Below are 22416 nucleotides of genomic sequence, written 5' to 3' on the forward strand. Positions count from 1 at the left end.
ACTGTTTTTAAGGAAAAAAAAGAAGATGAAAGCCATAATACTCGCTTTGCTTTCCAATTTCCTCTCTCCGATCTTCAAGAACCAACAAAAGTCTTGATTACAAAGTAAAATTTACAATCTCAATCATTCCAAAGGAAAACCTGCGAGGGAGGAAAATCAGTTGAGCAATGGGAGTTTCGGTTCTCATTTTTGTGCTCGCTATCTCTCTGCACCTCATGGCCTTTGTATTCGCTGTCGATGCCGAACGACGCCGTAGCTGGGTGATTTTTCTGCGTTTCAAGCTATCTGTTGTTTTTTTTTTGGGTTTTTGGCCGATTCCTTTCCGCGGAAAGTGTTGATTTTTCTCTTCATTTTTTTCTGGGTTTTTAATTTTGTGCAGGCCCGGGTTGTGCCTGACGAGTACGATGAGAAGACCTACTGTGTGTACGGGATCGATGCGTCGAAGTTGTACGGGTTAACGGCGTTTGGGGTGCTTTTGATCAGCCAGTCTTTGATTAACGGCGTCACCAAGTGCCTGTGCTTTGGGAGACGGATGATGGGTGGGAGGTCTGCTACCTGTGCTGTTTTCTTCTTCGTTTTCTCATGGTAATGGTGATCTTACCACTGTTTTTCTCCTTGTTGAGTTGGTTCACTTCCATTTCCTCTGATACTTGTAGCTGCTGATAATTTTGAGGTGGGTGACTTTGATATTTTTTTCTTTGCGACTTTGTAGAGTCGTTCGCCTCCATTTGTCTTTCTACAATTCCTAGGTACTTCGCTGGTATCACTATCTCCCATAATTTTTTTAGCTATTTTCTTCTTTCACTTGTGTAATTGGTTTCCCACAAACTTTTTACTTTTATGACCGAACCATTAGGAACTCGAATTCCTTCCCAATCTTGTAAAATATTGACACAGTGAATGTGCAAGGTAGAGAAATCTGATCTCTGATGTTAGTTGATCTCGAACACTAGCCTACTCTATGTATTAACACTGATGTTCGAATGTGAAAAGATGAGTTAGTCTTTGGTCCGGCTCATTTGTGTCGGTAATGATGAATTGTTCGAAGTTTGTGGTTCTCTATACACCATCAAACAAAAGTTGAGTGGTGTGTAATTTGTATGTGGAGATGCACCAAGGCTAGTTCGAAAGGTTATTGAGGAAAATTTTTATTGGAAAATTTAGGGAGACAGTGTGTACTCATGTGCTTGAATTGAACTAAAAGTTTTTGGGTTAACTCATTAAAAGGCTCCATAATTGTGACTTTATAACTGAATAACAGAAATGAGAAGTTTTGATCTTGAAAGATTGCACAAGTGCGAAGAGATATGTTACCTAGAGGGGTTTTCTTCAATTTCTATGTAGAATCGTTGCTTCTAAATTCAAATTTATTTCATATTTAAATTCAACCACTAATTCCTGTCTTCTGAGATTTATTGTTGGTCTGCATGTTGCAGAGTTGGTCTTTAAGTGAAAAAACATCAATTCCCGGTTGAAAATGGAACTGCTAGTATTTTCAACAATTTCCATGGCATTTTTATGACGAACGCCAATAATCATTGAATTTTACCTCTCAAGATTTTAGCATTCAAGCTTTGGTCTTCTACGCAAGCATTCTGTGGTTTCCTTCATTGGCCATGCATTAGCATGTACAAGTTGCAACTTTGGACGAGCCCTCCAAGTGTTGCTTTTGAAAAATGGAAGCTTCGTCAAAAACCGAACAACATTTTTAATGCACTTTAACTCGGCTCCTTGACAGTCATTGATGTTACATGTCTCTGAGCTCAAGTGAATATTCTAATTTTGACGCCCGTTGGAGTTTTGACCTAAGCCGTGCCTTTCCCTTTCACATCCACAATGTCTCCACTCCCAATCTTCACCTTAAAGCCGAATCTTTCGTTGAGTTCCTTCATCTTCTGTAAATTGAGTAATGATTGGTCGCATTTCAACTTCTGTAAATTCAGTAACGATTGGTCGCATTTCAACTTCTGTAAATTCAGTAATGAGTAGTATATACGACCACTGGCAATGAGCCTATTGATGCTGATCTCAATTCTGTGAACACACGAAAACATGATGCTACAAAGAGTTTTTACATTATTCTTATTCAGTTGAGCTTTTACTCTGCTATTTCACTTGCGAGACTGTGTTCTTGGATTTGCACGCATTTGTGGTGGGGTTATGTTTCTTGAAAATTCCAATTGTAGCATTTGGACTCCACCAGAAAAGTACATTACCCTTGTAAGTATGAAAATGTTAAAATACATACAAAACCAGAGAACTTTTTCAGTATCTCTTGCTTTCTTTAAACAGTTACTATCAGTTACTCTAGTTCATTGGTTCAACGGGTCTTCGTCAACAGATCACAGAAAAAAATGAAAAGGGCGTTAATGCTGCATGAAAAATATCGTTGAATTAGGAGAATTTATTTTGTGTTGATTTGTAAGGAAGCAAGTGTATGAAAATAGGATCTGGTTCTCCAGGCCAAAAGGAGGAACCGTATTTGTAAGTAAAAGTTTATTTAATGAGCACAAAGGGGGTACAGTACCTCACACAGATTGTTCTGTATATTAGAGCAACTCCAACCCTGCACCAAAACACCATTTTGGTGCAGAGTTAATTGCTCCAACCAGCGCTATGTTTGACACCAAAATAGAGATTTGCTACAGTGTTGCACCAAATTTAGCAATAGCTGCTACAGCGTAGTTTTTTTTTTCTTTTTTTTTATTTTTGTAATTGTTTTTTATTGTAATTTTACTTAAANAGTTTTTTTTTTCTTTTTTTTTTTTATTTTTGTAATTGTTTTTTATTGTAATTTTACTTAAACTCTAAATATTATATAATTAGTTTTATAATCTAATTTAATTATAAAAATGTATTATTTCAAACAATAAATTTTAACAAAGTGATTTTAAAAAACTTGGATATTTTAATTTAATACATAATTAATAAAATAATATTATTATGTTAATAAATTATTTGTGATAAATTAGTTGTAGTAAATAAAATAGTATAAAATATGCCATGAATATCTTAATTATGTAGTTATAATTAAATTAATTAATATTGAATACAAAGATACAAGTACAAAAAAAAATTAAGTAATAAGTTTAAGTATTTAAAATTAATATTAAATATTAAAATTTTTTAAAGTAATTATAAAAATATATTTAATTAATATTTTAATTCATTAATATATTTAATGAATTTTAATATAGAAATGATTTTAGATATTAGTGATATTTTAATTATTGTGTTTATAAATATTTTGTGAAATAAATTATTTTTTGTTAATAAAATAATAGAGAATATTCCGAGAATATTCTTTTTAATGTAGAGTTTAGAGTTGATGGGTTGGAGATGAATTTTATATATGGTGTAAGAATTACACGATTTTAAAGTTAGTGTGACACTAAGATAGCGTAATGGGTTGGAGATGGCCTTATAAGCGAGAAAAAGGCTTGTGTAATCATTATACTTTTATCTTTTAAAATGCATGATATAGAATGATCAGATATTAAAATTTGGCTGGGTGCTTATCTCATATATGAAGCATTACAAATGCAATATAAAAATGTCAGTGTTTGGGGTAGCGTTTTTAACATCCTTGAATCTGACAGCTCGAGATTGTAACCTATCCAAACTATTGTTCTGTATTGCCTCCTTTCATGAAATTTGTTTTAGCCATTAAATATTAGGAACAATGTCTTTTTCTCCCTATCCTGTATACTGTAGCATCTGCTATTTAAGGATTGCACCTGACAGTTACCTGATGATGGGGTCTGTGCACGTGAGATACCATGTTCGACTAACTACTTCATATCTCATCTTTATCTTGTTTTGCGAATGGTATTTGGCCCAAATTGGTAGAACAGTTCATCATACACCCTTATAAACCCCATTTATATTGGCCCAAATGGGGATAAGATATTACAGTTTGTTTGTATGTTATCCTTCTCTCTTTGTTCAACTCCTTTTGAATATCATTGATGTCACAGAGTTGAATCTTTCGTTCTAAACACCTGGTAATTGAAACGAACAGGGTCACCTTTCTGGCGGCAGAGGCATGCCTTTTGGCTGCATCAGTGAGAAATTCTTACCGCACCAAATACCGTCCAACCTTTCACGATGAGGACTTGTCCTGTACTGATCTTAGGAAGGGTGTATTTGCTGCTGGTGCTTCTCTAATATTATTGTCGATAATGGCTTCCTCCTTGTATTACCGGGCTTATTCCATGGCTGACACTGGTGGATGGGAAAGGCACCAAAATGAAGGACTCGGGATGATCTCCACATCTTGGAGAAAATCAGCATCAACAGAAGTCTAGTGATTTCGTAAAGCTCTGATCTTGTGTAATTGGATTGCTGCTATATGAACTCAAGTTAAATGGTCACCCTTTCAGCTCAGCAATTGAGTTACCGGTTTCGCATTTGAAATTATAGATTTGTGGGGTTTTTTTTAAAAAATATTATGAATTAATAAAATCATTGTAAAAATGTGACAAGCTCTGAGGGTGTGTAAAACTAGTACTATCCGGTAAGTACTGTCTCGGATTCATATTTTTTATTATTATTTTTTTTAAAAAAAAGAAAAAGAAAGTGGGAGCACTGATTCTAAGAATCCGTTCCAGAGAAAAAGAAAGTGGGGGCACGGATTCTCGGATTCTAAGAATCCTTGTCCAATCCGTGTGTCCAGATTTTAACTATTTTAATTATTTTTTTTAAAAAAAAATAAAAAGGAGATCGGCGACTGTTTGTGTAAAACCGTCGCTATTGGCGACGATTTAACCAAAATCCGTCGCTAAGGCACAAATTAAAAAAATCCGTGACAGACTGTCACGGATTCTAAGAATCCGTGTCCACTCCGTGTGTTTTCTTCCTTTAAGTAGAAATGCGGGTATTCTTTTAATCATCGTCGAATATAATTGTTCCTCATATTTATTTATTCTCGCAACTTATTTCTTTCATCCAATTTATATGCGCAAAATCCATCTTTTCTATTTCGATCTTATATTAATATTATTTGTTGATTTTATCATCTATTTCATTTGAAGATATATGAAGATGTAAATTTTAATTTCGTTGATAATATTATAATTATATATTAAGAAGTAATTTTTTTTGTGTAATTTTTTTTTGTAATACTTGTCATTTATTTCAGATATTAGTTTCGTCCGTTGATATTATTACAAGTTCCGTATAATTACGTCTGAGAAGGTAATTTAATTAATTTTTTTAATATTTTGTTTGTATTATTTATATTATATTAATGTAATTATAATTTTGTTCACTAACATTATATGATTAAGTATAATTTAGTTAAATAGTATAATTTTAATATTAATCGAGATATTAAAAAATAGTTTGAATATTAAAAAAATAATAAATATGATTTTTTGATTTTTGAAAATATTTCAAGGTTAGTATTTTTAATATAAATAATTTAATTTAATATGAGAATGAGTTAATATTAGTGTACTTAATACTAATGAAATTATAAAGTATTTTGTCACGTTTTAAAAAAATTATATATGAAATAGTGTTTAGTTTAATATAAGTAAATTATATTAATTTTTATTGTCAAATTCATTTGTGTGGTTATATACAAAACAATTTTGAAAAATATGTAATAAAATTGCACCGAGTATTTAGCGAATTCATCAGTTCTTCAGCTCAAGCTTTCGGCATTCATCTTGCGCAACATTTATTTCTTCACTCCGTGGTATTTTTTGTTAGTTATAAAGAATCCGTGATTCTCCTCCCTTTATAAATTGCGTCGATCGTGTGATTATCGGAATTCTTAATTTGATTTGATAGTTTTCTATCGAATATAAGAATTTTAGAGAATTGCGGCGAGTCTCAGTAATTCAGAATTTGATTTGGGAGAATTGTGCTGAGTATCAGAATTTGAGAGAATTGCGCCAAGTCTAAGTCGAATATCTGTTTTTTCTTTCTATATTGAATAGTTTTATGTATATTATATCTGATAATGTTTGTAATTTATTGCAGATATTAAACTCCGGTAGCTGATTTAATTACAAATTCCGTACAACGACATTTGAAAAGATAATTTCAATAATTTCTTACATTTTAATTATATTATTTATGTTATGTTCGACCGAATCTTTTTATTTTATAAAAAAAATATATAATAATCATAGTTAACAAGCCATAAAAAAGCCGACAGAAAAGGTATTTATGATATTTAAATGTGCATATTTTAAAGTCATCTTCTTACACGAAAAGAATAAGATGTCATTTTATAATAATCAAAAGGTATATTTAAGAAATTAGGGTTTTTATGGTTTGTCAATTTCAATTTACAGAAAGAAATTATTATTAAAAAAATCTCGTGGTGGTCTGTATCATTATATAATAAAAATTTTATGTACGGTAAAACAATTTTGAAAAATATAAATTTATCTTATAAATTTGTCATTTGTTTATGTTTATTTTGTTTTTTTTATTCTTTATAATTTTTTTTATACTCTTAATTGTTAAAATTGTTAATATAAGAAAGTAATATTTTTGAAAATTCTAATTACACATGTTTAAAAATCTAAAATTTTAATATAAGTCATAACAATTTTTTATATTAAATTTTGTTATGATTGTATACATTATGTCATAGTTTCTGGTGCAGACATGGATACTGTGAGAGCCTTACTGTATGTAGGTGACTATGTCATTATTGAAGATGGTAGGGTTGGATATAGTATCCCCGCGACAAGGCTCATTAAAATCTCTCGGTCTACTGCATTTTCTCAATTGGTGAATTATGTGCATCGCAAGTTGGAGATCGACCAATCAAAATTCTGCATCAAGTTGTCAACGAAATATTGTTATAGCTCGTCGGCTCGTTACATTGAAGAGCATGTCTATATCACAGATGATGATAGTCTACAATTTATGTTTGAGTTGCCGACACTGGATTGCATGTACTTGTATGTTGATTCATCACCAGTGTTACAGAACGTAAGTGATTACGATTTTGATGCAGTCATGCCAGTAATAACGCAAGGTTTGGGAACAGTAGGTTTGAATGAAGCTGGACCTTCTATGTATCACGTCGATGAAGATTCAACTCATACATACTCTGGGATCGACACTGGTCCTTGGGATCACCATATCACGGCTCACACTGAAGAAGACTATGCACGGGGGATGAATACAAGACGAGAATGGGATTTTACTTCAGGGGGTTGGGATCATCATATCACGGGTCCATCCAGAGTTTATGACGCATGGGGTTCTACTAGAACAGGCCAATTGGATTTAAATTCATGGGCTGATGAGGATAATACCACAAATGTTAGACATTTTGATAGTTCTACTGTGGATGCAAATATTCCAACCCCAATTACAGAACACATGCATGAGCAAAATGATTTATTTGGGGACAGTTCGCATCATGTCATAAATACCGATGATGATTTGTATGCTACATCAAGTGACGAAGAAGATGATCATCATGTTGACAATGCAAATGAAAGGACATCGACGCGTGTGTTAATGTCTGGAGCGACAATGACAGAGAACATTCCTATTGCACCAGAGCAACAATTACGTGAAATTCCCCAATTTTTCAATGAAGTCTATGACGAACAAATTCCAGATTCATTTGGTATTCCTTCTGCATCACGAACAAAATTTTACAATCCTGAAAGGCCGAATCGGTGTAAAAATGGTTTTTAAGAGCAAAGATGATTTAATAGCTTCAGTGAAGGATTTTTCTGTTCGGGTTTTGGACGTGAATATATCGTTGTCCAAAGTTCTCCGACAATTTTGAAGGTCAAATGCAAGAATTGGTCCGAAGGTGGCAATTGTGGGTGGGGACTTCAAGCATCGTTGAAAAAAAGTTTAGGCTACTTCATGATCACAAAATATGGTGATGATCACACATGCATGTCTACCCAATTCGGTATAGATCACCACAACCTTGACGTAAACATGATAGCCAGTACACTATATGGAATCGTGCGTTGTGATCCTGCATACGAGATCAAATATGTGCGAGAAAGTATTAAAGGAAAATATGGGTATGATATATCGTATGCTAAGGCATGGCAGAGTCTGAAACGCGCGGTGGAGGTAATCTATGGCACATGGGAAAGCTATGTAACTTTGCTTCCTAAATATATGGGAGCTTTGTCGGAGTACAATCCAGGAACTATTGTAGAATGGAAGCATCTTCGACCGTATGACCATCCACATAAAATTTAGAACTTTGTATTTTGGGCCTTCAAACCATGTATAGATGGTTTTCGACATTGTCGCAACATAATCAGTGTAGATGGTACCCATATGTACACCAAATATAAGCACAAACTACTCATAGCAGTAACTTTGGATGCCAATAACCAGGTTTTGCCGCTAGCATTTGCGCTCGTTGACGAAGAAAATCATGAGTCTTGACATTGGTTCCTCAGTAATGTTGCACGACATGTTACCAGAGGGTGTAGTGGTGTGTGCCTTATATGTGATAGATATGCGGGTATAACAAGTGCAGTGCAAGATCTCCCTGACTTCAAGCCTCCTAGTGGTGTTCATCGTTTTTGTTTGAGGCATGCTTGCTCTAATTTCAACAGTAAGTTCAAAAACATTCACTTGAAAGACTTATGTTGGGAAGCAGGGATACAACACCAAGTAACAAAATTTAATGCGACAATGGAGGCAATTAGAACAAATAATGCAGTAGTTTTCACGTATTTGTCTAACATTCCAAAAGAAAAATGGTCATTGGCTCATGATGGTGGATGGAGACGAGGGATAATGACGACGAACATGTCTTAGTGTATTAATGGTGTATTGAAAGGGGTTCGACGTCTTCCAATAACTGCAATAGTGGAGCTGACATTACAGTGATGCGTGCACTATTTCTTTCAACGGCGAGCGCGAAGTGATAAGATGCTGAAAAAAAATCAACCATGGACCGACTATGCATACTCTAAATTTGATATGTGGTCAAAAAAGTCAATTGAACATCGAGTAGTAAGATTTGACCAAAGGGATAAAACAGCATCCGTCGCGACAGGAGGAAGACCAAGTCGTCAACATCACGTACAAGCTGTCAACATTTCTACCCATGATTGCACATGTGGTAACTTCACAATATTTGGGATTCCTTGTTCACATGTTATATGTGCAGCGAAATGGTTTGGTTTAAATCCCGCACAACTTGTACAACCATGGTTTACACTGAGCGAATACGTGAACACATATGATGGAAGATTCTACCCTATTCATGATGAACAATATTGGGATAAACCTACATTCCAATTACAACACAATATCGTTCAGCATTCCACACTTTTAAAAAATCAATAATAATTTGTATACACTATTCAAATACAAATTTTATAGCAATAACTTCAAATGAAAATAAAAAAACATACAACAATTCGACGTAAGTAATTGTGCATCTCTAAATAAATAGTTAATGCTGATGGTAACGATGCCCCTCAGTGCCACACGATGATCTTCTAATCACTCTCCGTCCACGACCTAACATCTGTTCAGCATCTCCATGCGTACTTTTTTGGGCTGCAGATGTACTGGTATCGGCAATGTTCTCACCAACCTCATACCCTTATGTGTCAGAATATTGTTGAAATGGTATGGGCGACGTGTTAAATGTAGGGCGACTCTCATTCATACCCGGTCGAAAGTCACTTTGTAAAAATTGTGTAAAACTACCAGCAAATGGATTGAAGTAACCAGCGTCATACAATGGAAAACTTGAAACCACTGGCGGAGTAGTGTGCCATATTTGAAGATGATGGTCCGGGTTCAAACTCATTTCCTGTCCACATCGGTGGATATTGCACATGAGCTGGGCGTGTCTGTTACATACATGCATATGTTATGTAACATATATTTAATACAATAAATTATATTTACGTACATATGTAGATAAATTGAACATGTCTTACGATAAAATGTCGGTAGTTTGCATCAACAGGATAGTAGCCCATGATGTTTGAAGGTATCACTGGCGGCGAGAGTACTATTTGTGAAATACGATGATACCAACCAACATAGTCCACTGTGATGGCGGGTGTACCAGGTATGACATAATCCCCACCAATCATAAAATTATATCAGTCATCCCACATTTCTACAAAATCTTTGTGATATGTCGCCCAATCAAAGTTGTTCCGGCCTTGTCGCGTCAGTTTATGAAAATTGTCGAAGTTAGTAGCAGGTGGCGGAATACCCTGATGCATTTCAAACTGTCGGAGACACCGCTCTGGTCTATGCATCTCAATTATATGAAAATTGATCAATGCGCATGCCGACCGACATAGTTGAATTCTATTTCCGTCAAGAATTCCACCAACCTCCGGGGACTCCATATCATAAACTGTCCATAGAAACTGAAGCAAATAAAATGAAAAAAAGATTATCAAGTCGATAATATATAATTCAGACTGAATTTGTAAAAAATTTCAAACTCTAAACAACTAATTTATATATCTACCTGCTCTTCTACTATCCTGTCAAGCATATATCTCATTATACGGACCGAATGATGGGTCGTGTGTGTCCAAAAGAATTCGCGTCTCCATCTGCAATTTATAAAAGTACACAATAGTTTCGTTAAAACTAAATAACAAAATAATAATAATAAATGTTAATTATTTCTTATTAGTACCGTGCGCCGTATGGACCCTGAAGCACATCCGCAACATGCTCTTGTGAAATAGATACATGTTGCGCTCTATCAGGGCAAAGAAGAGTAATTCTAGACCAAACCCAAATCTGCAATAACATACAACAGAAATAGTCAAATCATAAGAAAAATTAAGTACAACAAATATAATGACCGTAGAAGTGTAAAAATACCTGCAATATCTGAACAGGGCCACACAAATCGACCTTTAATCTCATTGATGTGTCGCACAACTCTCTATAAAGATATGCCAACACAGCAGAACCCCAGCTAAACGTATTCACTAATTCTATGTCCTCAAGAAATTGTAAATACATAAGTTTCACAGCAGCACCTTTCGAGGCCGGAAACATATATCCACCAATGATCATTAATGCAACACAACGGGAATATTGTGTCACGTCCTCTTCAGTGCTTTCATCAGTAATCATATTATTTAGGCAATGATATAGCAAAGCGGTCAGATAAAGATGTGCACCTTTAATCTGAGAAGATGTGCGCGTAAAACCCAACCAAGTAGCGCAACGCTGTTGTAAGGTATGTTTGTTGTACACGGTATCTATACCAGTGATGGGAATGCCATCAATATTCAACCTCCAAATAAGGGCAACGTCCTGCATGGTGATTGTTTCCTCGCCCACGGTAAGGTGAAATGTGTGTGTCTCACGACACCATCTCTCAACAATGACTGTAAGCAAATGATTATCATAATATTTAATAGGACCACACTGAATGACACCATAGAAGCCCATGCGTGCAAGACATAGGCGGACACGGAGGTGAATCCTAGCATTAACTAATCTCCAAAGACATTTGTCAGACCGGCGTGGCGGAATTAGTACATCCATGTTCTCAGCGTTGATATTATTTGATATGTGTCTACCCCGCAAATACAACACATTCTCCATATTTTCAGCCATCTTGCAAACAAAAAATCATTACTTAACAAATATTATATTTTTTATCAACAAAATTTAACTACATATTTTAAATTAAACGAAATTTATTTGAAATTTTCGGCTCGAAAAAAGAAAACGTATTTGTTGATGACAAATTCGTAATAAAACTAATTACTGTAGATTAAATAATTTCTTTTAAAAAACAATAATACTTCATAATATGTAACATTTAATTATAATAAATACATTCGTAATAATATACTTATAATAAATGCATTATTAATAAGAATAACGACAATTCTATCCTAATCCGAGAGATTTACTACATGTTATAAAATAATATATACGTGTCATTTTTTTTAATTTTACTATTAATTTTAGTTTGGTTATTAGCTAATTCCCGTCACTAATAATTATTTTTGCCACTAGATCATTTTTTATTAAAATATATCACTCATTAACATAAATAAAAAGGTATATAAAAAACAAATTGAGAATAAATTTTAAAATTTCACGTAATTTTAACCTCCGTAATTTATAATACAATCAATATTATAATTATACATATACTATACATAAAATTTCATGTAAATATAAAGTCCGTAATTTATATACATATTCTAATTCCAATAAAACAATTAATATTATAATTATTGTAATTAAATTAAATATAGTTATTATTATTATTACTTAAAACTACTAGGATTAAATTAAGTATAGTTTTTATTATTATATCACGTAAATATAATTAATGTAATTATTGTAATTGTTGTAGGTATAAGATTATATCACATAAATTAAATATAACTATTGTAATTATTGTAGATATTATATTATAACAAGTAAATATAATTATTGTAATTAAATTAAGTATAGTTATTACANTAATATTATATAACGTAAATTAAATATAACTATTGTAATTATTGTAGATATAATATTATATAAGTAAATATAATTATTGTAATTAAATTAAGTATAGTTATTAAATATTGTAAATATTGTAGATATAATATTATATCACGTAAATTAAATATAACTATTGTAATTATTGTAATTAGTGTAGATATAATATTATATCACGTAAATATAAATATTATAATTAAATTAAATATAGTTATTATTATTCCAAAAATTCTAAATTACAGTATTACAATTCCAATAATATAATTAATATTATAACTATTGTTATTACTTAAAACTTAAAACTGGTATAATGAACGAACAATATAAAACATACTAAACAAAAAAAATATTGTTACCTCTTAATATTCTGAAAAATGCAGAAGACTTGCGTTAATAATTAAATGGAAAAGTCTGAAGACCGGTGCTAGAAAGAATGTTCGATGCTCGGTGATTGAAAGAAATAATTTTGCTCCTAAGTTGCTCGGCTTCGGTGATAAAATGAAGAGCATCACCGCATTTAAATAGGCAGAAGACCAGAAGGGAGTCACGGGTTTACGGGTCACGGATATTGAATTCGTGATCCTCTGCCACGGACTCAGAATCCGTGGCAGACTGTCACGGATTTTTTGAATCCGTGCCTTAGCGACGATTTTTGGTAAAATCATCGCCAATAGTGACGGTTTTTTGTTAAACCATCGTTAATAGCGATGATTTTGCACAATCAGTCGCCGATATCCCTTTTATTTTTTTTTAAAAAAATAAAAAAGTTAAAATCCGGACAGACATGGATTCTTAGAATCCGTGCCCCCACTTTCTTTTTCTTTTTTCTTTTTTAAAAAATATAATAAAAAATTTGAATCCGGGACAGTAAGTATCGGATTGTACTAGTTTTACAAATCTTCACAACTTGCCACATTTTTATAATGATTTTATTAATTTATAATATTTAAAAAAAAACCTAGATTTGTGTCATATTTTGGTTGTATGTCTGTAAAAAAGAAAACCCAATACAAAGTTATCCGGTGTCTCCGTTGATATCAAAAGAGTTCTTGTATAAAGCAAAGTTGGTGACAAGGTTGGTGCAAGTACGACAGTCTTTTTGTTAATGATTTTCATCTCTTTTTCTTTGGTATTGTGGAATTTGTGGCATCGTATATGATATATGAGTAATCCAATTTTATATTTTCCAGGAATGCCTTCAGCATGCGGCCAAGTTGAGTTCGAGTAACCAGCTCGAGCTTAGCTCGAATTTTTTTTCCCATCAATCGACTTCGAGCTCGATCAAACAGTGAATTGAATGCTACTCGTTATTGACCTTGATATACATGTTTTTTTAGAACAACAGCATACCCGAGTTTGAGCTGGGATAGTTGATGATTAAAACGTGTGTAAAATTTTAATAAAAATAGTATATTAATTTTAAGACAATAAGAAAGTATGAATCGAGCTTGAGTTCACGATTGGTATTAGGAGCTTATCAATTGGATGCTACTGTGGGTCACACCCGTTTCATTGCTCCAACCGGTGGTTCATCTCTTATTTCAAATCGGGTCGTGTTTTAATCGAGTTGTTCACCAAACCAATAGTTTTACTCTCTTGCACAAAAAACATTGTGTTGCATGTGCATCACCAAAAGTACTCGTCACTTATTTCTTTCTCAATTGTTTGGTTTTTTTTTCCAAAGTGGATATATATTTAAAAATAATTTGAACTTGAGAATTAAAGACTGTGCCACTCATTGTTCTCCTTTAAATTGTTCAAAAAAAAAAAAGAAGAAGAAGAAGAAGACAGCCACACAAGTAGAAATGAGAAAGTTAAAAACAATTTATATCATTTTTACAAAAAAACTTATGAGACGTTCTCGTGAGTCAATTTTATGATAAAGATCTCCGATCCGACTAATTCATGAAAAGTTATTATTTTTATGTATAAAGTATTATAAAAAATTTACTCATTTTCATTATATTTCGTTTCTTCCATATTAGTCTATTAAGGGGACACTTGGTAAATTATTTAGAGGGAGAAAACGATCTAGTATGTTTGAGAGGACGAAAAATAAATTTTCAAAACTTTTTTTTTTATAGATCGCCTCTTGTTTGTTGTACATATTATATGTTGAAATCCCAACAACTGTGTGAGATGTTTAGTTAATTAGGCTAGGTTTAGGTTAATCCCACCTCCATTGTATAAGAAAAATAATAATATAAACGCTCATGGTTTAGAAAAGAATATAAACATTTATGATACAATGGCAGTCTAAGCTAGTCAAGGTTTTTTCATTTGATGATTTTGGTTCTGCACTGCGGGAAAGAACTAATTTACGTTGTCCATGTTTTAAATGGAAAGTAAACAGACACAAATTTCACTACTTCAAAGTTCAACCACATATATTACATCATCAAGTTAATTTAAAGCAGAAATTTTATGACACAGCTAGCAATTCTGACATACATCTGTCAGAAATCTGAATACACTCACTGGGAAATGCATGAGATATCTATCATATTGAAGATTTACTCATAGTTAATCATATATATGCTAGCAAGTGGGAAAAGGGGCGTCGCAGAAGTAGGCAACTTTCTTGGCACCTGGAGAATTGATGAACTTCTGAAGATTGGGATTGATCATGTATTGGCAGAGGCAAGGCTTCTGTTCTTTCAACCTGTTGCAGCACAAGGCGCTCGGGTTGTTGGACGATATGATAGCGGCTGCGCATGGGCTCAGCTGCAGAGGGTTGCATGTCACCGCGCCACTCACGAGATCGACTTCAGCAAGAAACATTACAACGACAAGTATTGCGAGGCTTGCTACTTTTGAATTCATTTCTATTTTCTGTGTTTTTGGGGGGTTTGTGAGGTTTTGAATCTCAATTTATAGAGGGAGCTAATTAACGTTCTTAGTTAATTATGCTAACAGGGCTGGTCGAAGAATATTTCCTAAATATTATATCAAAAAAATTTATAAGGAATGTTAGTAATTCAAAAATTAGGCAAAAACTTGTGTGAGACGGTCTCACGAATCGTATTTTGTGAGACAGATCTTTTATTTGGGTCATCTACGAAAAAAGTATTACTTTTTATGTTAAGAGTATTACTTTTTATTGTGAATATCAGTAGAGTTGACCCGTCTCACAGATAAAGATTCGTCAGACCGTCTCACAAAAGACCTACTCCAAAAATTATAAAAGATTTAGGCGAAATTGTATTTGGTTATTTATGTTTGTTTGTTTGTTTTTGCGATTTTAGTAATCTATATTGTTAAAATTCCAACTTTTGTCTTTTGTCTTTTATCTTCTTATTTTTGATTTTTTTAATCATTTTTTTTATCTAGAATATTAGTGTTCAACACTACATTAGTGGAACTATACACGTATTTGCATTTATCTTATATATGAACTCCACATTTCATATATTATTAGAGAAATAATTATTTTAAAAATAGAAAAGAAATGAAAGAAATAATGGAACATATCAAGAAATTAGTACATACTATTTTTACCATCGAAATGTATATTTAGAGAACTAAAAATTAACACAAAACGATTGAAAATGCCTTAAATTTGCTCTTCTTTTTTCATTCAATCTGTATCCACGTAATTTTACTCATCAAGTTATGTCTAGGATTGGTAGAAAAATAGTGGTTCTGATATGAAAATGGAGGATTTCGATTGTAATAAATTTAAAATTTTAGGATAAATTTTTTACTTTGGTTCTGATATGAAAATGGAGGATTTCGATTGTAATAAAATAAAAAAAAATTTACTTTGGTTTCTGGTTGTTCGTATTCCAATTTGGTTAAGATATAAACCTATTTGAATTGAAATGTATTCTTGTAAATTTTAATATTAAAAAAAGGGAACAAACTTGTTGGATAATTTTGTGGTTGATGTATTATACTACGGGACTTAAATTAAGAACAATTTACGATTTTATATCAATTTTATAGATATTTTTTCAGTTTTTATTGTCTCAAATATCCAATTTTTTCCATTAAAAATTTTTTTTTTTTACTAATATATCAATATTTTGGAAAAAATGGCCAAAGCTAATTCTTTGTAGACTAGATTCGTCACGCTTATAAGTTATGATTATGATCTATAAATGTGTCATCATGTTGCTCTACAATTTCCTAGGGTGTAATAATTGGGAATAATATTGTTTCTTAATTTTTTTTGTAAGAAACATCATGTTTTAATTCTTAAAAAAAAAGTTACTTTTTTATGCGTTAGTGTAGCCCGCTGTTACATTAAACGACTCCACCATAATTTTTTTATAAGAAATTATTTGGAGAGACAAAATAAACATTGAATAAAGTACTTGCAATGATTTTAAAAGCCTCTAATGATATATAAAAGATTAAAAGGTGCATGCGTTGGATAAAGTGTCCCTTAGGAGGTGAAATGAAGTTGGTTAAATAAAATTTTAAACATAATCAAAAAATTAAAATTACTCATAATTAAAAATTAAAATTAATTAAAAAACAAAATAATTCAATTATGTATCCCCATATATACTTCGAATATGTTAGATCAAGTCTTTTAAGCATGTGATGCAATTCTCGGTTCTGAATGCCGACATCGCTTCAAAAGACGTTGCACTCTGCGGTAGGATATCTTGAAGAGACAACACTGGGGACACGTATTTATAATCTCGAGATAGAAAATCACGATCTTCCATTATATCATCTCTTTCATCCTCAACAATTATATTATGGAGAATTATACAATTTCTCATTATATAATATAAATCTATTGAATCTCACATGCGAGACGAACCTCTCACTATATGCCAACATGCTTGGAATACACGAATGCTCGTTCAACTTCTTTTCTCACTCTCTCTTAATATCATGCAAAAATCTTATGTTTTCTCGAGAGGGGCTGATGTATGGTTTTCACAAAGACAGCTCAAGATAGATAAATACCATCAATGATGTATTAACTCATGTTGTACTCGTTCTTGTTCACCTCAAACTGCACTGGAGGGGCTTTGTCCTTTGAAAAGTTTAAGAACAAATTGGACATCTCTAGCACGTTAGTTTCTTTTTGCATCCCGTTATGTCGAAATATGCATGTCAAACCCATAAATCTCTCGATGCTACCGCCTGTAGTATGATTGAAGGTTATTTTTAGTGTCCACTTTGAAATTGTCCTGCCCAAACTGTTAGAAGATTATTCCAAGCCCAGTGTATGCAATCCATGCTTCCAAGCATCTCGGGAAATCTTTTTTCAGCATTTTCAGCAGTTATTCAAGCAACGTCGGCATGTATTGGTTGTCTTAAATATTGCTGAGCAAATATATCATACACCCTCTACAAAATCTTTTCAAACATTCTAAGGTCGATGCACCCATCCTATGTGTTCATCAATATCACCTACAATATCATATGCAAGTAGTCAGATCACGATCGAAACCTTTTGAATTGATGATAACCAGAGTTTTCTGGTTGCGTCTCTTCGTTGGACAAAGTAAAACACATTGGTTTGTAAAGTTTTCACAATTCTTAAAAAACAAAGATCTCCTAATTCGGAATCGTCTTTGAATTTTTTTATCTCCAGCAACACGTTCTCAATTTTTTTTCACGGCTCGACTCCTCCACTTCAACATTAACAAGTGTCAATAATCTCTGGGTTGATCATCTTGATGACATTAATAATTGATCCATCACGGAATATGATACATCGTTTGATGATGAAGATTCCGTGTTTGACACGAGAAATATTGAAGAATGCGTGCAAAAAAAAATATTGGAGATTGTGTATGTAGAAGAAAATAAAGATTGTGCGAAAAAAAATCAAAATAGAGGTTTATTTATTGTTTTTTTTTAATGTTATCAAACTTTAATTTTTAAATAAAAATTTAAAAAAACTATAAAATGGTGGGTAAATTATCATGTAAAGAGTTTCCGTGCAGGATCCACCTTAGCCATCACACGCAGAAGAATATGTGTGCTTCTTCCTCGCCCCTGAGGCTAGGCGATGACGCGTGTCTTCCGTGTCCATTGCACATGCTCTCGGTTAGTGATGAAAAACCCATGCAGAGTCACCGGCTACTCAATTGTGCTAACAATTAGAATATTTTTATTTGTGACGAAATCTCGGGTTCATAACATAATGTAACAATGTCTCTCCCTGAATTCAAAAAATATATATTTGTCACATTTTGTGCTTATATGATAGACATACATAAACCATGCTTTAGATGGCTAACTAGTATTCAGAATTGGAAGTTCTGCAATACAAAAATATCAAGTAGTTAATTAATAGATTACAAACATTGAAAGATTAAACAGTTGCCATCTCCTATATTAGAGACGAAAGTAGGATCCTAAGGTCAAAAAGTCATTTTGAAAGATCTTTATAAAAGTGATTCAATATTTTCATCAAGTCATTTTGGATGGTAACCAAGGGTGACTATGAAATGTGCGCCACCATTATTATTCAGCATGTACTGAATAAATTTTCAAGCTAACGTGCAAACACGTTAATCAGATAAAACACATTGGATAAGTCATGTACGACAGATTTATCAGAAAAAATATTGATATGAGAAATAAAACTTACGATCATTTGTCAAATATCCATCTACTTCAACATCTCATGCACCTTAAAACGAATGTACAACTTTCTTCGTAAGCATGCATTTTCATTTTCACTTTTAATTTTTTGTAGTGGTCCCCCAAAATATTTCATTTCAAATATTGTTAGAAGTTTGAATTCATTATCAAGATTTTGTGTGAGAATTCAATCATATATGCATTCATCAAAGATCTCATTTGACTTTTTGTCTGCTCCATAATTGGATCTGTCTTTCGGTGATTAGATGCGACATTAATTGCATGCTCCATAATTGGATCTTTGTTGTTTTATTTCTATTTTTTTCATATATGTTTCCCTTTTTTATTCATAACGTAAGATTCTAACATGTCTATTTTTTAAAATTCTTTTGTATCACCGATGTTTTGGACCGAAATAATAAATATATTCTATGTTATATGGAGAGTTCGAGAAACTTCTTTCAATGTATTTATTATTTTTATGTTACATATTGGTTGGTAATTTTTATTTATTTATTATGATTATATATCTACTCACGACGTCATCTTAAATTTGAAATCTTGCTCACTTTATGATATCTCGGTGTCAGATATATTAAAAAATATTTGTTATTTTTATTATTAGAAAAAGGGTCTATGACGGTCCAATTTTTTTTTTTAAAAAAATGAGTGATTTATTTTTCAAAAAATAACTTGTTCACTTTAGTTTTTAAAAATATTTCGTATTTTTTTTAAATATTCGGCGGAGAAAAGTTGTGAGTACAATATATCTGAACAAATACATTAATTTATTAATTAATTTTAGAATTCTAATATTTATACCATCAAATCATATGAATTGAGTTATGTCAAATTATAATCATTGTTTTTGTGAAATTTAATTTAATATGATCAGCATCCCCAACCTTCCGAATGATAAAATATATTCTAATCCCCTTCATTTAATGGTTTTCTTATTTTAAAATTATTATATTTGTGTCAAATCAATTATAGAGAGAACAATTATTCGGTCACCAAATATTTAAGAAAATAAAGTGTTACAAGATAAAATTGAAAAAAAAAATACAACATTTTTTCGATAATACAAAATAAGATCATGACTTTTTATCCATAAAAAATTTGTTAATCGGGGGCAACCCTGCAAATTTAAATTAGATCTAAAATTTAGTTCAATTGAAAAATATTAAAACCAACTATTCAAATTATATCTAAAAATTTTCAAATTGCTATGTAAAGAAATTAAAATTAAAATTTTGGGAAGGGTCTTAATTTATTGTTCTTGGTCTCAATCAGGTTTTGGGCCTTTATCTTAAAAGGTCCAATTGCCTCTGTGTAGACGCAGAATCGAATCGTTGATGCAATCTTTTTAGTGATGCCAAAGCTATTCCTTTCCTTGTGGAGTCATTCCAAAGTTACTTGGCATCAAATTAAAGCCTGCTATTCCCAACATGTATTAGCTTATATAAACGTCGATCCATCTATATTTTCCAAGATACAAACAGCTATCTTTGTTCTTTCAAGAGTTCCAAAAACATCAAAGGAAAAATGCCCGTTTATTCGTCGGATTCCGATGAGGCTCCGGCCCCTCAAAGAAGATTGTTTGGTCGGGAAAAGCCCTTGCATGCCATTCTTGGTGGAGGAAAAGGTCAAATTTCAACTCCTTTTATATCAGTTTTAACTCTTTAAGGCTTAATATATAGTTGCCATGATTCTACAATTATTGATATAAAAATTTCAACTCACGTTTTTTTATGTGATGTTATTGTATGTAACGTCACATTAGCACTCGAAAAAAATATATATATTAAAATTGTCATAAATCGAAAGATATAAAATCAAGAATGAAATTTGACAATATAAATGACTGAAATCGTAAAAAGACAAACATACACAACTAAATTTAGAATTTTCCCTTTTATTTCAACGATTATTGATATATAAAAATTGTTAATTCCAATATTATGCAAGTAGATGAACACAATTACTTAGCGATTTATTATAAATGAAATGAAATTTGTATTTGTTCTTGTTTTTTGCTGTAGTTGCTGACATACTACTGTGGAGAAACAAGAATTTATCAGCAGCAATACTAGTCGGATGCACAACTATATGGTTTCTATTTGAAGTGCTGGAATATAATTTCGTCACACTTTTATGTTACATCTCCATGATTTTGATGATACTCAGCTTCATCTGGTCTTCTGGAGCTGGACTAGTTCACAAGTAATATATTATATGCAAATCTCTGAATTGCAACAATTTTTTTTTTTTTTCGGTTTGATATTTTTCCGATATCGTCTATATCTAGAAATCCTTCGGAGCTACGAGCAATCACAATACCAGAATCCACATTCCGATGGTTGTACGCCAAAATCAACACGACAATATTAAAACTGTACGATGTTTCGTCGGGGAAAGATTTGAAGACCTTTTTAATGGTACATTATTAGCTAAATAATCTTTCTGCATATATTCCCTGTGACCTATCATTTTCATAACATGGCTCAAGTTTTACAATTATTATAGTAAAAAAATTTATTTTATCCTCATCTTTTCAATTTNAACGTGATATATGAGTAATGTGATGGTTTATATAATATTTAGGCAATGGCATTCCTATGGATACTGTCAGGAATTGGAAACTACTTCAGCTCCTTAAATCTTTTATACACCGGTAAGATGATTTAGCCGCCACCTGAAATGTGTCGCTAAAACTGCTAATTACTCGCGAAATTCTTCTCACCATCTTCATTATTTTTTCTGTTAAATTTACAGGATTTATTTGCTTGTTAGCTCTACCGGCGTTATATGAAAGATACCAAGATGAGGTGGATTATGTAGCAAGCAAGGGTAATAAGGATATGAAGAAATTGTTCAAGAAATTTGATTCCAAAGTTCTTAACAAGATTCCAAGAGGACCTGTCAAAGAAAAGAAGAGATTCTGAATTTATTTCACCAGGTTTCAGCATCATAATTGGCTCGATCGGATTTGCCATCTATACATTGTCCAATTTACTTGAAGTACATCACTGTACATAAATGTTCATTTCCAAACATGGTAATATTTGATTAAATTTGTTGTTTGATTAGCTAAAAAATTATGATTTCAACTTTATAAAATTGTATTTTCAGTCATGTGTGTTTGTCGTTTTGCGCTTTTGGTCTTCTATCTTATAATCGCAAAGTGCTAATATAATATAACACATGCTAGCATCACATCAGCGTTGTATGAGTGCTACATCAGAAAAATGAATAAAATTGACAAAACAAAGATAACATATTGAAATTAAAGTTTGATAACATAGAGAAACAAAATCGTGAAATTAAAAACAACACTAGACCAACAATGCAAATTTTCCCATTCTAAATCTATGCTCTTGTTAGTAACTATTGTAGTGCAATAAT

At 32.2% G+C, this 22416-nt stretch overlaps 3 protein-coding genes across 5 annotated transcripts; all 3 read left to right on the top strand.

The window, feature by feature from the left end:
• Positions 1–13935, top strand: LOC140979758 (uncharacterized). 3 transcript variants are annotated; one of them, XM_073445314.1, is made up of 5 exons: positions 1–260; positions 380–585; positions 4022–4369; positions 13508–13531; positions 13647–13935. In XM_073445314.1, exons 1-3 carry the CDS (start codon positions 168–170, stop codon positions 4305–4307), a joined length of 585 nt encoding a protein of 194 aa, XP_073301415.1. In that variant the 5' UTR covers positions 1–167; the 3' UTR covers positions 4308–4369; positions 13508–13531; positions 13647–13935. The 3 variants fall into 3 exon arrangements, with proteins under 3 accessions (XP_073301415.1, XP_073301414.1, XP_073301416.1); XM_073445313.1 differs by lacking the exon at positions 13647–13935 and having other exon boundaries at positions 4022–4431; positions 13419–13562; XM_073445315.1 differs by lacking the exon at positions 13647–13935 and having other exon boundaries at positions 13508–13562.
• Positions 4972–7674, top strand: LOC140979135 (uncharacterized). The gene is made up of 5 exons (XM_073444481.1): positions 4972–5045; positions 5141–5196; positions 5815–5904; positions 5989–6043; positions 6621–7674. Exon 5 carries the CDS (start codon positions 6625–6627, stop codon positions 7672–7674), a length of 1050 nt encoding a protein of 349 aa, XP_073300582.1. The 5' UTR covers positions 4972–5045; positions 5141–5196; positions 5815–5904; positions 5989–6043; positions 6621–6624.
• Positions 13936–20489: 6554 nt separating the features above from the next.
• Positions 20490–22149, top strand: LOC140979359 (reticulon-like protein B14). Its single transcript, XM_073444721.1, has 5 exons — positions 20490–20656; positions 21054–21234; positions 21320–21449; positions 21616–21685; positions 21787–22149. Exons 1-5 carry the CDS (start codon positions 20557–20559, stop codon positions 21954–21956), a joined length of 651 nt encoding a protein of 216 aa, XP_073300822.1. The 5' UTR covers positions 20490–20556; the 3' UTR covers positions 21957–22149.
• Positions 22150–22416: the final 267 nt, after the last annotated feature.

Source organism: Primulina huaijiensis, chromosome 6 (genome assembly GCF_012295235.1).
Source record: "Primulina huaijiensis isolate GDHJ02 chromosome 6, ASM1229523v2, whole genome shotgun sequence".
NCBI classification, from domain to species: Eukaryota; Viridiplantae; Streptophyta; class Magnoliopsida; order Lamiales; family Gesneriaceae; genus Primulina; species Primulina huaijiensis.